A 13,888-nucleotide genomic window follows, 5' to 3' on the forward strand; every position below is an offset into this window, starting at 1 on the left:
TGCACAACACAGTGAAACACAGGCCCAGCCTAACAGTCACTGCCGCCACTGCACTGCACTGCACCGCAGAGGGAAGGTCGCTCTTCCTGTTTTGCAGACCCTCCACTTTACCGAGCAGGCCGTACCTGTCTAGGGACACGTTTCCGTGCTTCCAAATTGCAGTGCAACACTACACGAGCTTCTTTGTGAGCTCGCCTTTGGAGAACCCGCCTATAATCTGCCCTGGAAGGGAGCAAGCACATCTTGCTTTGGAAGTGCCAGTGATGCACAGCATTCGGCCGAGACACCCAGAGAAAACCTGGCGGGGGCATTTTCTTCCAGATCCGGAAGCATCGCACACACAAACACAAGATGTAAAAACAGCATGTAACGGCATTTGGAATGACCTGATAATCTGGTTACAAATTCCGCAGGAGTCAAGCTATGCCCTGGGCACGTGTCTCCCACAGATACGATAGCTGTGTACACACGTAGTCAGTTCATAAACCTTCATCTCATCCCTCAAAAACGTACTGCTTCCAGGTGCCCGGAGAGAGCACAGTATTTTAGAAACAAGAGCTAAGATGCAGGGTTTCTTGGCAGCCTAGCTGGGTAGGAACACACAGCACACACACTGCACAAGAACCTGCTAGGCTATGTTTCACTCAGGCCCAGTAGATTACAGGCAATGACACACTCTGGTCAGCCTGTCTGAACAGGAAATCCCACATGCAAGTCACACTCATGCAACTCGTTCCCTGCCACCTGAACAAGTCCCACTGCACAGCGACACAACCAGGCTCGCCACCTGAAGAAAAGCATGCCCATCCTGGGCCAAGCCAGCAGCCTTTGGATTGCTCGGATAAAAGGTGCAGATGCAAGTGAGGCCTTCGGAGCCCTCCCCCTCCTCCCGTCCTCCCTGAGGACATTTGAACTGACTTTCGGTCCTCTGGGCGCTAGCTCAGCTGCCCACTCTCATCTCATATATTTGCTATTCAACAAAGCCCAGAGGGACCCAGTCCTAGAAGACTGTCTTGTCTCTGAAGAAGGCATGCGCTATCACGCACACAAGGGAAAAGACAGATACAGCGTGCCCCACAAGTCAGTACTTGGAGCCTGGTGGGTAAAATTCTCCATCCTACTGAGGGTTCCATGCAGTATCTTTGAATTCTCAGTCTATCTCCAAGAGGAGCAGCGGGCAGATTAGGCATGCAAGTAAAAGCTGGAAAATAGTTTTGAAGAACTGACCTTGAAGACAGTAGCTGAGCCCTTAACTGTTTGAGATACCAAGGATCATCCAATGTAAAGGTAAAATCCAAACCAAACTCACCGCCTCGAGTCAATGCCAACTCACAGCCTCTTCAGAGAAGAGGGAAGAACTGCCCCCACGCGTTTCTGAGGCTCTAAGTCTTTTTTTTTTAAAACATTTTATTAGGGGCTCATACAACTCTTATCACAGTTCATACATATACATACATCAATTGTATAAAGCACATCTGTACATTCTTTGCCCTAATCATTTTTTTTCTCTTTTCTTTTTTTACATTTTATTAGGGGCCAGGCTCTAAGTCTTGATGGGAGTAAAGAGCGGTCCTTTTCCCGTGGAGCAGCTGGTAGTTTGAACTAACTTTGCAGTTAGGGAGGCCAACCCATCATAACCACTACACTGCTAGGGCTCCTTAATGTACAGATAAAGGGTTTTTGTTTTTTTTAAAAAGGTCAAGCCAAGACCCACAAATTATATTTTAAAAATACTTACTGAATAGATTGGGTGGCAGGGTGCTTTAAAAAGTTGGTGGAAAAGTGGAATTAAAGATAGTGGAATGTCCCCATGACCTTGAAGTCATCTCCTATTTGACACTACCTTGCATCTGTTTATAACAAATGAGTAAATCCTCCCAACACAACGGCTAGAGCCAAAGTGGGTGAACAAGTAAATGTGGTGAAGAAAGCTGATGGTGCCCGGCTATCAAGAGATAGTGACTAGGGTCTTAAAGGCTTGAAGATAAACAAGCGGCCATCTAGCTCAGAAGCAACAAAGTCCACATGGAAGAACACACCAGCCTGTGTGATCGAGTGGTCCCGAAGGGATCAGTTACCAGGCATCAAAGAAGAAAAAAATCATATCATTGACTGCACACCTCCATGATAGGATCGCTGAAGACAAATGGGTGCATAAGCAAATGTGGTGAAGAAAGCTGATGGTGCCCAGCTATCAAGAGATAGTGTCTGGGGTCTTAAAGGCTTGAAGGTGAACAAGCGGCCATCTAGCTCAGAAGCAAAAAAGCCCACATGGAAGAAGCACACCGGCCAGTGCAATCACGAGGTGCCAAAGGGACCAGGTATAAGGCATCATGCAAAAAAAAAAAAAAAAAAGGAGATTATGTGTGTGTATGTATATATATATGTGTGTGTGTGTGTGTATATATATATATATACACACACATACATACCATATTGAATGAAGGGGGAAGTGCAGAGTGGAGACCCAAGGCCCAAGTCGGCCAATGGAGAGCCCCTCCACAGAGGGGTTCAGGAGAGCAGATGGGTCAATTAGGGTGCGAGGTAGTACCGGTGAAGAACACAGCTTTTCCCCCAGATCCTGGATGCTTCCTCCCCACAACTACCATGATCCGAATTCTACCTTGCAGGGCTGGATAGGGCAGAGGTTGTACACTGGTACATATGAGGGCTGGAGGCACAGGGAATCCAGGGTGGATGATACCTTCAGGACCAAAGGTGTGAGGGGCGATGCTGGGAGAGTGGAGGGTGAGTAGGTTGGAAAGGGGGAACTGATTACAAGGATCCACATGTGACCTCCTCCTTGGGAGAGGGACGGCAGGGAAGGGGGGAAAGGGAGACTCCGGATAGGGCAAGATATGACAAAATAACGATGTATAAATTATCAAGGGCACATGAGGGAGGGGGGAGCGGGGAGGGAAGGGGGAAAAAAAGAGGACCTGATGCAAAGGGCTTAAGTGGAGAGCAAATGCTTTGAGAATGATTGGGGCAGGGAATGTATGGATGTGCTTTATACAATTGATATATGTATATGTATGGATTGTGGTAAGAGTTGTATGAGTCCCTAATAAAATATAAAAAGAAAAAAACAACAACAAATGAGTAAATCCAAGAATGGGGGGGGGGCGCTCCTATAAAACAAGCGAGGAGTCCTGGTGGCCCAGTGGATTAAGTGCCCTGAGCGGCTATGTGAGAAGTTGGCAGTGTGACCCCAGCAGCAGCTCCAAGGGAGAAAGATGAAGTAGTCTGTCCCCTAGACTTCCATCCTGGGGACCCTGGGGGACAGCCCTGTTCAGTCCTCTAGGAAGGGCAGCTATGAGCCAGCACTAACTCGAGAACAGCAGGATAAAACAAACTGGGTTTTCGGCGTGTGTGGTCCCCGTTCATGTGGCTCAATGTGAAGATGAGACAAGCGTGAGCGTGGATGCTCAGTAATGTGGAAAGGAAGAGCACTAAACTGGGAGTACGGGGTCCTGGTTTCCTGGACTCTCCAGGCAGCTGGCACATGCTCAGCAGGTGGCCAGTGTTTAGTGATCCACACCCAGCTGGCTGCCCAGGGGCTGTGTGGCCCCCGCTGGCTTAAAATGAGCAAGTAGCCAACACGCTCTGTTCTTCTATGGACACATTCCCTATACCCAGCTCCTTCAAAGTTCTCTCTTACCTCCTCCAGAGAGATTCTTAAAGCAGGAGAGGAGGAGGCAACAAAAGCTACATCTCAGTACAGACCAATGGAGTGTGAGAAATTAAAGAAGGAAGCACACATTCACGTGGTGTCTGAGGCACAGCTGTCAACGCCAGGCAGCACACCAAGATTCAAACCAGATCCTGAATCATGGTTAACTCCAAGCAGAGCAGAGGACGACGGAGCTCCATAGTTGTACTGTTTGCTGTCTTGCAATCCCTCGATGTAACACCACTGATCCCGCTTCCTCCGTTTCCTGTTTCCATTCCTCCTCCTTTCCTAACCCTTCTGAAAGTTGTCCTAGGGGACATGCTTCCCTTCTGATTTCAAATGGCTGACTAATCTAAGGTGTGTGCATCTCCCTAGTGTTGCCCTTACACACCCACCGTTTGACTGGAAATTGAGCCCCACAGTGAATGAGCTCATTTCCAGAACTGAAGTTGTGATAACGAGCCCTACTAGTGAGGCACATATGGGCAGACTCAGCCTTTTAACTTTAAATCTCTATCCAAAAAGCAAGCCTGCTCTTTTCTATGATGAGTTTAATTCCACACACCACCACCACCACCCCAACATTCATTTTCTCTCTCTCTCTCTCTCCTCCCCCCAGAACTTTCTAATGCGATACCTTTGCAGAGCTGTTGGTAGTGAAAGTTGGGAAGTATCTAGTTCTTCTGGTCTACAGGTCATGGAAATGGATGTCTGCATGGCCCATCAGTTCACTGGATTGTCTCTAAGGGTCTTTGGATTTTTTTCCCTCTTCTTTCCTCCAGACAGGGAGAGGTCAATGCACGCACTGAAACCCCAGATGTTACTTACCAAAGTAGGATACAGAAGATTGTCTTTGTGAACTCTTCTGTGCCAACTGACCTTGATGTCCACCCCTGGACCCAGCAACTCATTTGCTCCATGAGGTTTTAATGGCCGAATTCTTGGAAGTGGACTACCAGCTCTTTCTTCCGAGGCACTTCTAAGTGGACTCAGCTTCTAACCTTTCAGTTAGCAATAGAGTGCATTAACCGTTCCCACCATTAGGTATTCCAAAACCACACACACAAAGTCACTTAAAGGTCAACTTTTCTTTTTCCAAAGAAGAAAAATTAAAACAGCATGAGTGTGTGCTACTCACTGTTCCTTCATCTCCACATAGTCCTCTTCATCATGTTTTGCCAGGTCAGTCTCACTGGCATCCTCGGTGTCTGCGGAAAGTCAGGAAGGAAGTGGTAGTGAGCGACGACCCTGGTTCATACAGTAACCTCACCTGACACAGAACAAGCACTACACCTGGACAATTTATTTCTACTTAGTGCAGACCGGCACAACTCCACCAACACATAAAATGCAATTACTACGGAAAAGAAGATGTCACTTCCAACATCCAGGACAAACCAAACTCACTGCCATTGAGTCGATTCTGACTCATGGTGATCCTATAGGCTAGGGCAGAACGGCCCCTGTGAGTTTCCAGGGTTGTAGCTTTTTATGGGAGCACAAAGCCCCATCTTTCTGCTGCGGAGCAGCTGGTAGTTTCAAACTGCAAACCTTGCAGGTAGCAGCCTAACTTGCAACCACTATGGGACCGGGGCTCCTGTTGTTTCCAAGGTACACCCAAATGTCTGCCAAGATATTGCCTTTCCCTAAAGAGCCGTCAGAGACCGGATACCTCAGTCACAGCAGTCATGGCGAGGCTGCCACGTCTGCAGGAGTAGCAGAGGAGAATTGGTTCAACTCAAACTCAGTGCCACGGAAATCAATTCTCAGAGTGGCCCTGCAGGATGGAGCACTGTCCCTTTGGTTTTCCAAGGTTGCAACTCGCCTCATCCTCTCCACTGGAGCACCTAGTAGGTTTGAACCGCGGACCTAGCAGTTTGCAGCTCCACCTGTAACCCAATATGCCAACAAGGCTCCTGTCAAGAGCCTGGAAAACCCACAGGTACAGCTCTCTCTGCGCGAGTCACTATGAGTCGGAATCAACTCACTGGCAGTGAGTTTGAATTTGAGTTTTGGTATTGGAGGTAGGAAAGAGAGTCCTAGTGGGAGTGGTTCAAGTGCTCAGCTGCCAATCAGGTCTCGCTGGAACTCACCTGCCTTGCGCAGGAGAAATCAAGGGGGAGTTTGCTTCCACAAAGCTTTGCAGTCTTAGAAACTCGATGGGGGGCAGTTCTACTTTGTCCAACTAATGGATTTAGTTTACTGCAGGAGAAAAATCAATTTTGGTTTCGTGGCTCCCCCTTGTGGGCTTTAAAAGCAGTGCAACTGACTCACATTCAAAACGCTCTGGTTCAGGCTGGTGTTGGGAGGTAAGCCCCCTGGCTCTGGGTTGATTCTGACACTGAGACCCTCTAGGGCAAATCAGAGCTGCCCGCTACAGTTCCCACAGCTGTTAACTCTTCACCGGAGCAGAACGACTCATACTTCTGACGAGTTGCTGCCAGTTCCCACCTCCTGACCTTGCCGCTAGCAGCCCTGGTAAACCACTGGTAAACCACTAATGCCACCAAGGTAGTTTAACCAAATCCCCTTGCAGGATGGCCAAGCTAATTTAACCCATTAGTCAGCAGTGAACTCCCGCGGGGCACGGCCTCAAAAGAAGACAGCACCCTTGGGAGACTCAAAGGCTCTTGATGGCTCATCAAGTCATCACCCCCAGTTAGTCTGTTTTACTGGACACACACAGCCGGCTAACTTTGGAAAGGCCAGTGAGTGTCCATCCCATTGCTCACAAACCCATCTGCCCTGGCCGGCCAGCCAGTCAGCCAAGCGACGTGCGGCCCTTGGGGGACTGAGGTGATGAAGGCACACTCTGTACTGCCGTCGGCTCCACAGCCTTATCATGTTTCAGAACACTTTCCACGTCCATTCCAAACACACACAAAAAACCACTACCGTCCAGCCAATTCCTACTCGGAGCACCCCTGTATAGGGCAGCGTGTAACACGACCTCCTCCATGGGGTTCTCAGGTCCAAAGTCTCGTCCTGCGGCCGTCAGAGCGCAGCGGCTGGCGGTTTCCAACTCTACCTCCTTTCCTGTCTCCTCACCTTTCTCTGCTTCGGTCCCTCCCCAAACGCTGCTCCTCCCACTTGCCGAACTGCAAAGCTCCTTCTAAACACCAAGGGCTCCGCCAACGCAAATCCGAGGGAGGGAAAAAAATTCTACGGAGGAACAGGCGACTTGCACCGGGTCCGCGATGAACGCGTCTCCTTCAGCCGCCCCGAAGCCCCCCCTACGAAGGAAGGTCTACCTCCCTCGGCCCCATTACAGCTGCGACAACTGGGCCACGGAAGTTGTCACAAGTCACAAAGTTGGGGTACGCGAGAGCCAAACTGAAACCGAGAGCTAGCCGACGCCAGGTCTCGTTCTGGGAATCAACCCGGCACTCTCAATCTTGCACTAGAAGAGCCCCCAAGTGGGGCTAACTTATGACACTTCCGGGGGAAGGGAAGGGGGTGGGGGGCGCGCTGGGCTTCGCTTGGAAACCGCTCCGGAACTAAGGAGAGGCGCACTCAAAGCTCGGCTTTCCCATTCCAATCACCGCAGGTGGGTGGGACGGTTGGGGGGTGGGGGAAATGAAGAACCTTCTTAAAGGGACCCGCGGCTCTGACATCTCCCCAAGTTCCTTCTCCCCCACAATTGTGGGGCTACCTAGGGATTTCTCCCTTCTTGCCCGGCGTGGGTGCAACTTCCCGGAGACCAGCTCCGCCCAGCTGCCCCTCTTGGGGACCCTCCGCCCTCCCAACCCCCAGGAGTCAGCTCGCCCCTCGTCCACACCCGCCCCGCCCCGGGCAACCCAGCGCCCCAGGACTCGCCTTCATCCGACTCGCGGCCCCGGCAACTGCGCTCGTCGTCCTCCGCACTCTCCAGCTCCTCGTCCTCCTCAGGGTAGTACTCGGGCGCCGGCGGCGCTCCGGCCGGAGCCGGGGCCGGAGCCAACAGCCCTGCGGCACTCATGTCGTCTCCGCCCGTGGCGGAGGCTCCCGCCGAGAGACGGTAGCCCCTCGCGCCTGGGAGCCCGCGTCCGCCTCGCAGCGCCCGAGGGGGCCGCCTACTCCAGTCGGCGCCTCTCTTCCCCAGTCCGCGCCTAGCTCCGCCCCTTGCGCCCGCGCTCGGCAACGGGGGCCTTGCGGTGGCGGCGACTTCCGGGTCGCGAGCTGCCCAACGACCGCCTAACTCCGTGGGGCTTGAGGGAAAGGAGCGAGACGTCGCCGTGTCCCCCTCTTTCCTAAACTTCAGCCCCTTCATCGCCGCCTAAAAATCCTCAACTATGTACTGAGGAGGGGTGGAGGTAGGCTGGCTGAGGTTAGGCAAATCCATAGGCGACCTTGGCCACGACCAGGACCCCGCCGCCCAGAGGCCACTTCAATAAATAGCCGCCAGGCGGCGCCTTAAGCTGAAGCAAGTCGTTAGCGGCCTGCAGGGCAGAGGCTTTAAGGGTCTGGGGTGGGCAGGTGGAGGTGGTTTCCGCAAGCCGGAGTATAAAATGAGCCCACGTTTTAATGGTCAGGAAGCCTAGACATTCGGAGTGGGTCCTCCTCTGACTTGCCCAGCGCGGAAGCTTTAAGAACTGAAAGAATGATGTTCCATCCTAGGATTTGCAACACCGCATTTTCTCCGCCCGTGGGAGCCATTTCCCATTTTACTGCTTTACTTAAATAGGTTATCTCCCGATTTTATAGATGGAAAAGATGTATCATTCCCCCTTTTTTAAAAAAAGGGGGCAGCATCCAATCTGCCTTGTTTAGACCTAAGATCCTTCCACATGTCGTGGCTTCATATTTCCTAGAATACTTTTAAGGTTTGTTTTATTTCTTAGTTTTTTTTTAAGGTTGTTGAACGAGTGGTCTATTTGCCTACAGGAAATTAATTTGACTAAAATAAGCACGGCCCCATGTAGACACTCTGGAGAAACTAAGTGAATTAACGCATGATGCTTTCTGAGTGGGGTGGCCTAGGGCTGTAAGTTTGGGTTAACGTAAAATTCTAGGGTGTCCATTCTTTTCTGGAATTAGGGTGCGCTAATGTGGATAAGGAACAGGGCCCAGAGATGTTTAATGGCTTCTCCAAAGTAATAGAAATGCTTTACTTTGCCACCACATCTCTGTTAAAAAAGACAATAAGTAGGAAAGCTGAAAACATGTAAAAGCCAGAGAAACCAAACCCGTTGTTGTTAAGTCACTTCCTACTAGTCACCTAAAAGACCATTGGACTTTTCAAGGTTGTGAATCTCTTTGACCCAGTCGACTATTGGGTTCAAACTACCCACCTCTTGGTTAGCAGCCAGGCGTTCAATTATGATGCCACTGGGGCTCCTAAAGGCCAGGGAAGGACTTAATATTCTCATTCTTAGACCCTTTGTGATCAGATATTTCCCTGAGTTGGCCTCATTAACCCCCAAACCACACCCATTTCCACAGGTCCCATCCTGACTCATACATCAGGTTTCCAACTGTAGCAACTTTCACAGAAGCCGACTGCTTTTCCTCCCTCCCCTTTGGGAAGTTGGTGGGTTCAAACTGCCTACCTTGTGGTCCGGCAATGGACACTTAACCACTCTGCCTCCCAGGCTCCTTCCCAAAACCTCACTGCCATGGAGTTGACTCTGTCTCCCTCCTAGCAAACCCACAGAGGACTTCCAAGACTGCGCATCTTTATGGGAGCAGGCAGCCTAATACTTCTCCCACTGAGCCTTTGTCTCTTGGAAATGAAAGCCTTCATTCTCATCCCAGTTATTTTACTATTAACATTTTTCTTTCTACATGGGCTTTATTTGTATAGGACTTTCCCTTTCCAACAAAACTCAAGAAGTTCTACAATGATGAGATGTGGTTTCAGGGACTCCGGGATCTTGGGAAGTTCCTTATCCATAGGGTCAACCTTATAATTTGCTATAGGTCTGCCCCCTGTATTTAAATTAGAATTTCAGGATGTCTGTTGTCTTAAGAATAAAATGCAGTTGGATAGTATCTAAAATGGATTTCCTATCAGCAGCAATAATCATAAACCAAAAAGTAAATGCCAACATTTTAGAAATTATTAAGTCATGTTGAGTCATTCCTGATACAAAAGATGGAAACACGGCTTGGTCCTCTGCCATCCTCACAATCATTGGTTGCTCTGACAGCCAGAAACGAACAGACACAGCTGAACACTTGAGTGGTGAAAACTGACCACATGTCTTCTGCCCAGGTTCCCTGCTGCAGAATTGGTAGGACAAATTCAAATAAATGATCTTTAATGAAGGAGGGGGCCTGGTTGAAAAAAAAAAAACAACAAAAAACCAAACTTGTGGTTTGGCTCTTACCCTACATTTATATTTATTTAATATAATTAATTTATAGTGAATTAATACAATTACTTAAGTCTATTGGGCCTAGAAAAATCAAGTTCCCTCAAAACCAAGTTCTTCCTCTCAAAATAGCACTCAGCCACAGCTCAGGAGACTTCTATTGCTTCAGAACTCCATCTGAGTCCAATCAGCTCTGTTCCCAGGATATTTCGTGCCTAGACCCCCTCTGCAGGCCCTAGCACTCAAGTTCAAGAGGAGCATCACAATAGGAATAGAGTATAATCAATAAACATTCGGAAAACATGTATGCTGTGTAGAGTACAAGCTTAAATTGTATCAGCTGGAATTTAAACAGAAAGCATGAATGAGAGAGTTTTGAGGGCCAAGGCCTGAATATCTGACAACACTCATCATTAAAATTTCTCTGAATGAAAGAACATATTCATTGAACTCTAATCTGTCCAAGTCTTAGGTTTACCGTGGGGTTCAGGGTTGAAGATCCCTTTTCAGTGTCCAGACTGACTTAACCAATTTAAGTCAGTTTCACAAAAATACAAAGAACAGTCCTGGGGAACACAGTGCATCTGCACCCCTGGCAGGCAGCCCCAGGTATGAACAGGTCTCTGGTTAGCACAGGTTGGTTGCACTTGGGGGTCAGAACTCCTTATACATTGCCCTTCATTCAGTCAGTAAAAACTGTTATTACTGAAAAACAGTTAAGTTTGCTGAAGCCTCACTGAAGCTAAGGGGGTTCTCGAACCACAGCCCCGTGCTCCTGCATGATAACACCACAAGTTCAAAAGCCTCAAAGCGAGTATTTCTGTAGTTTCGTCTTCGTGCCTACCAAAATGTGTCCCACTCGGGCACAACAAGATCTGAACACTTGGGACACAGTCTAGTCATATGGACTTCTTGCCAATATTAAACTAATTTTGAACGCAATGGAAAGAATGGCAACTGCCTTGCAAGAGAATTAAAAGGCTCCCGATCTTGGAAATATTTTCATATCCCAAGTGAATAAATGCTATATGAGTTCACGTTATAATTACTTAGGAAGCTGTACAAGGGCTAACAGGAGAAAAGGTTCTTCTTCAAAGGTTCTAACTTGGTGGCCCATGGGACTCTTAAAGGGCTTTGGCTCTTGGGAGTGTCCCAGAAAATTTAAGGTTTGGGGTGGAGTGACATGAACTTTGACCTCCAGAACAGCGCAAACAAGGATGACCGCACCCGAAAAGGGCCCAAGAGTAAGTGAAGTTTCAAGTGTCTTCCGGGTCTGATAGAGACTCCTCCCCTCCCCGTCCCGCCCTCTGCGGAATCCACCAATCGGGATGCGCCATTGACCTCTCAAGCCTCACAGGCACATTCAGTCAAGTACCTATATCCGGCCCCAGCACTGTTCCCTGCGATCAGGGAAGGTCAGTAGAGAGCCTATTGGAACCCAGATGGGGGCGTGGTCTGCAGGCGAGGGGGCGGGCGGGCCGAGAAGGTGGGGCGGAGCGCGCTCGGCGCAGTCGGGTGCGATTGGCCACCCCTGGCAGGAGCCGCACCTCGGACAGCAGCAGCAGCGGCAGCGGGAGGGTCCGTGTGGCGCCCGGCGGCGGCAGCGGCGGCAGCAGCGGCGGCGGGGTCCTGCGTGCAAGACTGGGACGCGACGTGGGGACTGCAGACGGGAGACTCTGTGCAGTCGGCCCCGGCACTCCGCGACCGGACCCAGGGACCCGCCAGGGGACCAGCCACCTCAGAACGACTCGGGAACAAGTGTGAGAGAGGAAGCGGCGGCGGCGGCGACGCCGGGCCCGGGGGCGGTGACAGCCGAGCTGAGGTGAGCGCACCGGGGCGCGGAGCGGTGACAGCGCGAGCCGAGGCGCGGGGACCCCGGGCGGAGTGGGGTCCCGCCGTGACCCGCGCAAGAAGAGTTCGGGAGCCGCTAGGACAGAGCGGACGGCCGGGAAACGACCCAGAGAGGGGCCAGGACCGCGAGTCTGAGTGGGGCGGGAGTCCGGGAGAGAGGGTCTGAGAGGAGGGGTCCCTCAAGAAGTGGCCTGATCCGAGAGAGCTCGAGACAGGGGGTCCCCAAGAGGAGCCGGCCGGGACGGCGGCTATGAGGAGAGGGGGACCCCCGAGAGAGATCCGCGCCGAGGGTCCAGAAGCAGCGGGGCAAGCGTGTCTGAGGGGACGGGTCCCCCAGGGGGTGTGAGGAGGAGCCCCCGAGCATCCGAGGGGAGGGGTCGCGAACGGGCTGCTGAGGCTCCGGGGGCGCCGGGTCCGACGGGTCGTGCGGGACGCGGGGTGGCTGGCGCCCGGGTGGCCGTGGCCGTGGCCGTGGCCGCGGGCTTATGTAACGACGCGCCTGGGGCGGCCAAGCCCGGAGACCGAGGGAGCGAGCGAGCCGGGCGCAGGCGGAGGGACGCGGATCCCAGGTCCCCAGCCCGCCGCCTGCCCACCCAGCTCTGGGGGGCCGGCGCACAAACTTTCCCCTCCGGCCGCGCGTCCACGTGGGAGAGGCGCCGGTGCGCGTGGGGACCGTGGCACGGGTGCTGACCCGAGGGCCGAAAGTCGCTGAACCTGGAGGAGGAAGGTGTTGGGGTCCCCAGACTCAAGCACGTGTCCACGGGTCTCCGCGTTTGGTTTACCCCCGACCCGCTGAGCAGCCGGGACTCGGGTGAAGCTGGCCCAGGAGCGGAGCAGGGGCAAAGTGACATTCCCCTTCGGACTTGGTGGCTGGGTCTCAACCCTGGGTCTGGGGGGTGGGGTGCAGACCCTCTCTCAGAGGCTGGGGATACTTAGCGTCCCCAGTCTCGTGTGTGTGTGTGTGTGTGTGTGTGTGTGTCTCTCTCTCTCTCTCTTTCTCTCTCTCTCTCTCTCTCTCTCTCTCTCTCTCTCTCTCTCTCTCTCTCTCTCTCTCTCTCTCTCTCTCCCTTTTCTTTACAGAAACCAACTGAGAGACTGAGGGCTTAAGTGGAAGCCCTGGGCATGGCATTACCCTCCCACATCATTATTTAGCTATCTCCCTTCTCTCAGGCACAGAATGGTGCCCTAGTAATGGGGCAGCTCCCACTACGAGGAAACCAGGAATGCTGCATTCTTTCCCAAACACAACACTCAACACAACACAACACAAAAATTTCCTGGAAGTTCTTTAATCCCTGTGGTGAGAAGTACACGCCCCAGCCCTCACCACCACCACCCCCCCCACCCTTTAGAGACAGACCTGTTGGGATGTGGCTTCAGAGAGTAAGCAGTTCCATGAGGTTATGACATTTCAGGAACGCGAATCCTCCCAGGAGAAACAGAAGTGACAGAGGTGAGGGGAGCAGCAGCCAAACAAACTGAAAGACATGAGGTGCCATCATTGACTGACACTGCCTTGAGTGACTTTTATTTTTACATTAAGTTTATCGTATTAGAACCTTAGAATTCAAGTAGAAACCGGCCGTTAATGTACTAGGTTATGGTGAATGGGGCATATGGTCGTTCTGTATGAGACAGTCATGGGAGAATCGAGAGTCTCCGTACCAATCATTCTACCAAGTAATAGGAATGGTTGAGGCCATCAGGACTTGTGCAACGCTTGTTAGCTCATTTCTGACGGGTACAAAGGATCATTTCTCAAGACCAAACATTAAATGTGTTTCCTTGTAAGAAAAGAAAGTGCTATGCTACTCCCCGGAGTGATTGCTAACGCAGTTATTTAAGCCACATTTCATTATGATATTGATCCTGACACAGTGGAGGGAGACTCTTGGACTAGAATGGTTAGTGATGGGAGGGGCTTATACCCTCCCAGGGAGTGAGAAAGGAGGAATTCTGTGGAAAGTTGTTTTCATTTCATTCACAAAATAAAATTATATTAGGAGAAATTACGAACAGGTGAAATCATTACACCTATTCTCATTTATATTATTTACTTTCCATTAAAAAT

At 51.1% G+C, this 13,888-nt stretch overlaps 2 protein-coding genes across 5 annotated transcripts in view; one reads left to right on the forward strand and one right to left on the reverse strand.

The window, feature by feature from the left end:
- Positions 1 to 7,776, reverse strand: part of SUDS3 (SIN3A corepressor complex component SDS3) — a 34,438-nt gene extending 26,662 nt beyond the window's left edge. For 2 of the 3 annotated variants that reach the window (XM_075533657.1, XM_075533658.1), the window contains exons 1-2: positions 7,490 to 7,776; positions 4,812 to 4,881 (exon numbers count right to left, since the gene is read on the reverse strand). In XM_075533657.1, the coding sequence (XP_075389772.1) occupies positions 4,812 to 4,881; positions 7,490 to 7,631 (212 nt within the window). In that variant the 5' untranslated portion in view covers positions 7,632 to 7,776. The remainder of the gene's footprint in view (positions 1 to 4,811; positions 4,882 to 7,489) is intronic. The other variant, XM_075533659.1, reaches the window with a different exon arrangement.
- Positions 7,777 to 11,529: 3,753 nt separating this feature from the next.
- The window catches only part of TAOK3 (TAO kinase 3), a 212,827-nt gene continuing 210,468 nt past the window's right edge, over positions 11,530 to 13,888 (forward strand). For both annotated transcript variants that reach the window (XM_075533596.1, XM_075533597.1), the window contains exon 1: positions 11,530 to 11,788. The gene's annotated coding sequence lies outside the window, so the exon portion shown is untranslated. The remainder of the gene's footprint in view (positions 11,789 to 13,888) is intronic.

The sequence above is a fragment of the Tenrec ecaudatus genome, chromosome 16, assembly GCF_050624435.1.
Source record: "Tenrec ecaudatus isolate mTenEca1 chromosome 16, mTenEca1.hap1, whole genome shotgun sequence".
Lineage (NCBI taxonomy): Eukaryota > Metazoa > Chordata > Mammalia > Afrosoricida > Tenrecidae > Tenrec > Tenrec ecaudatus.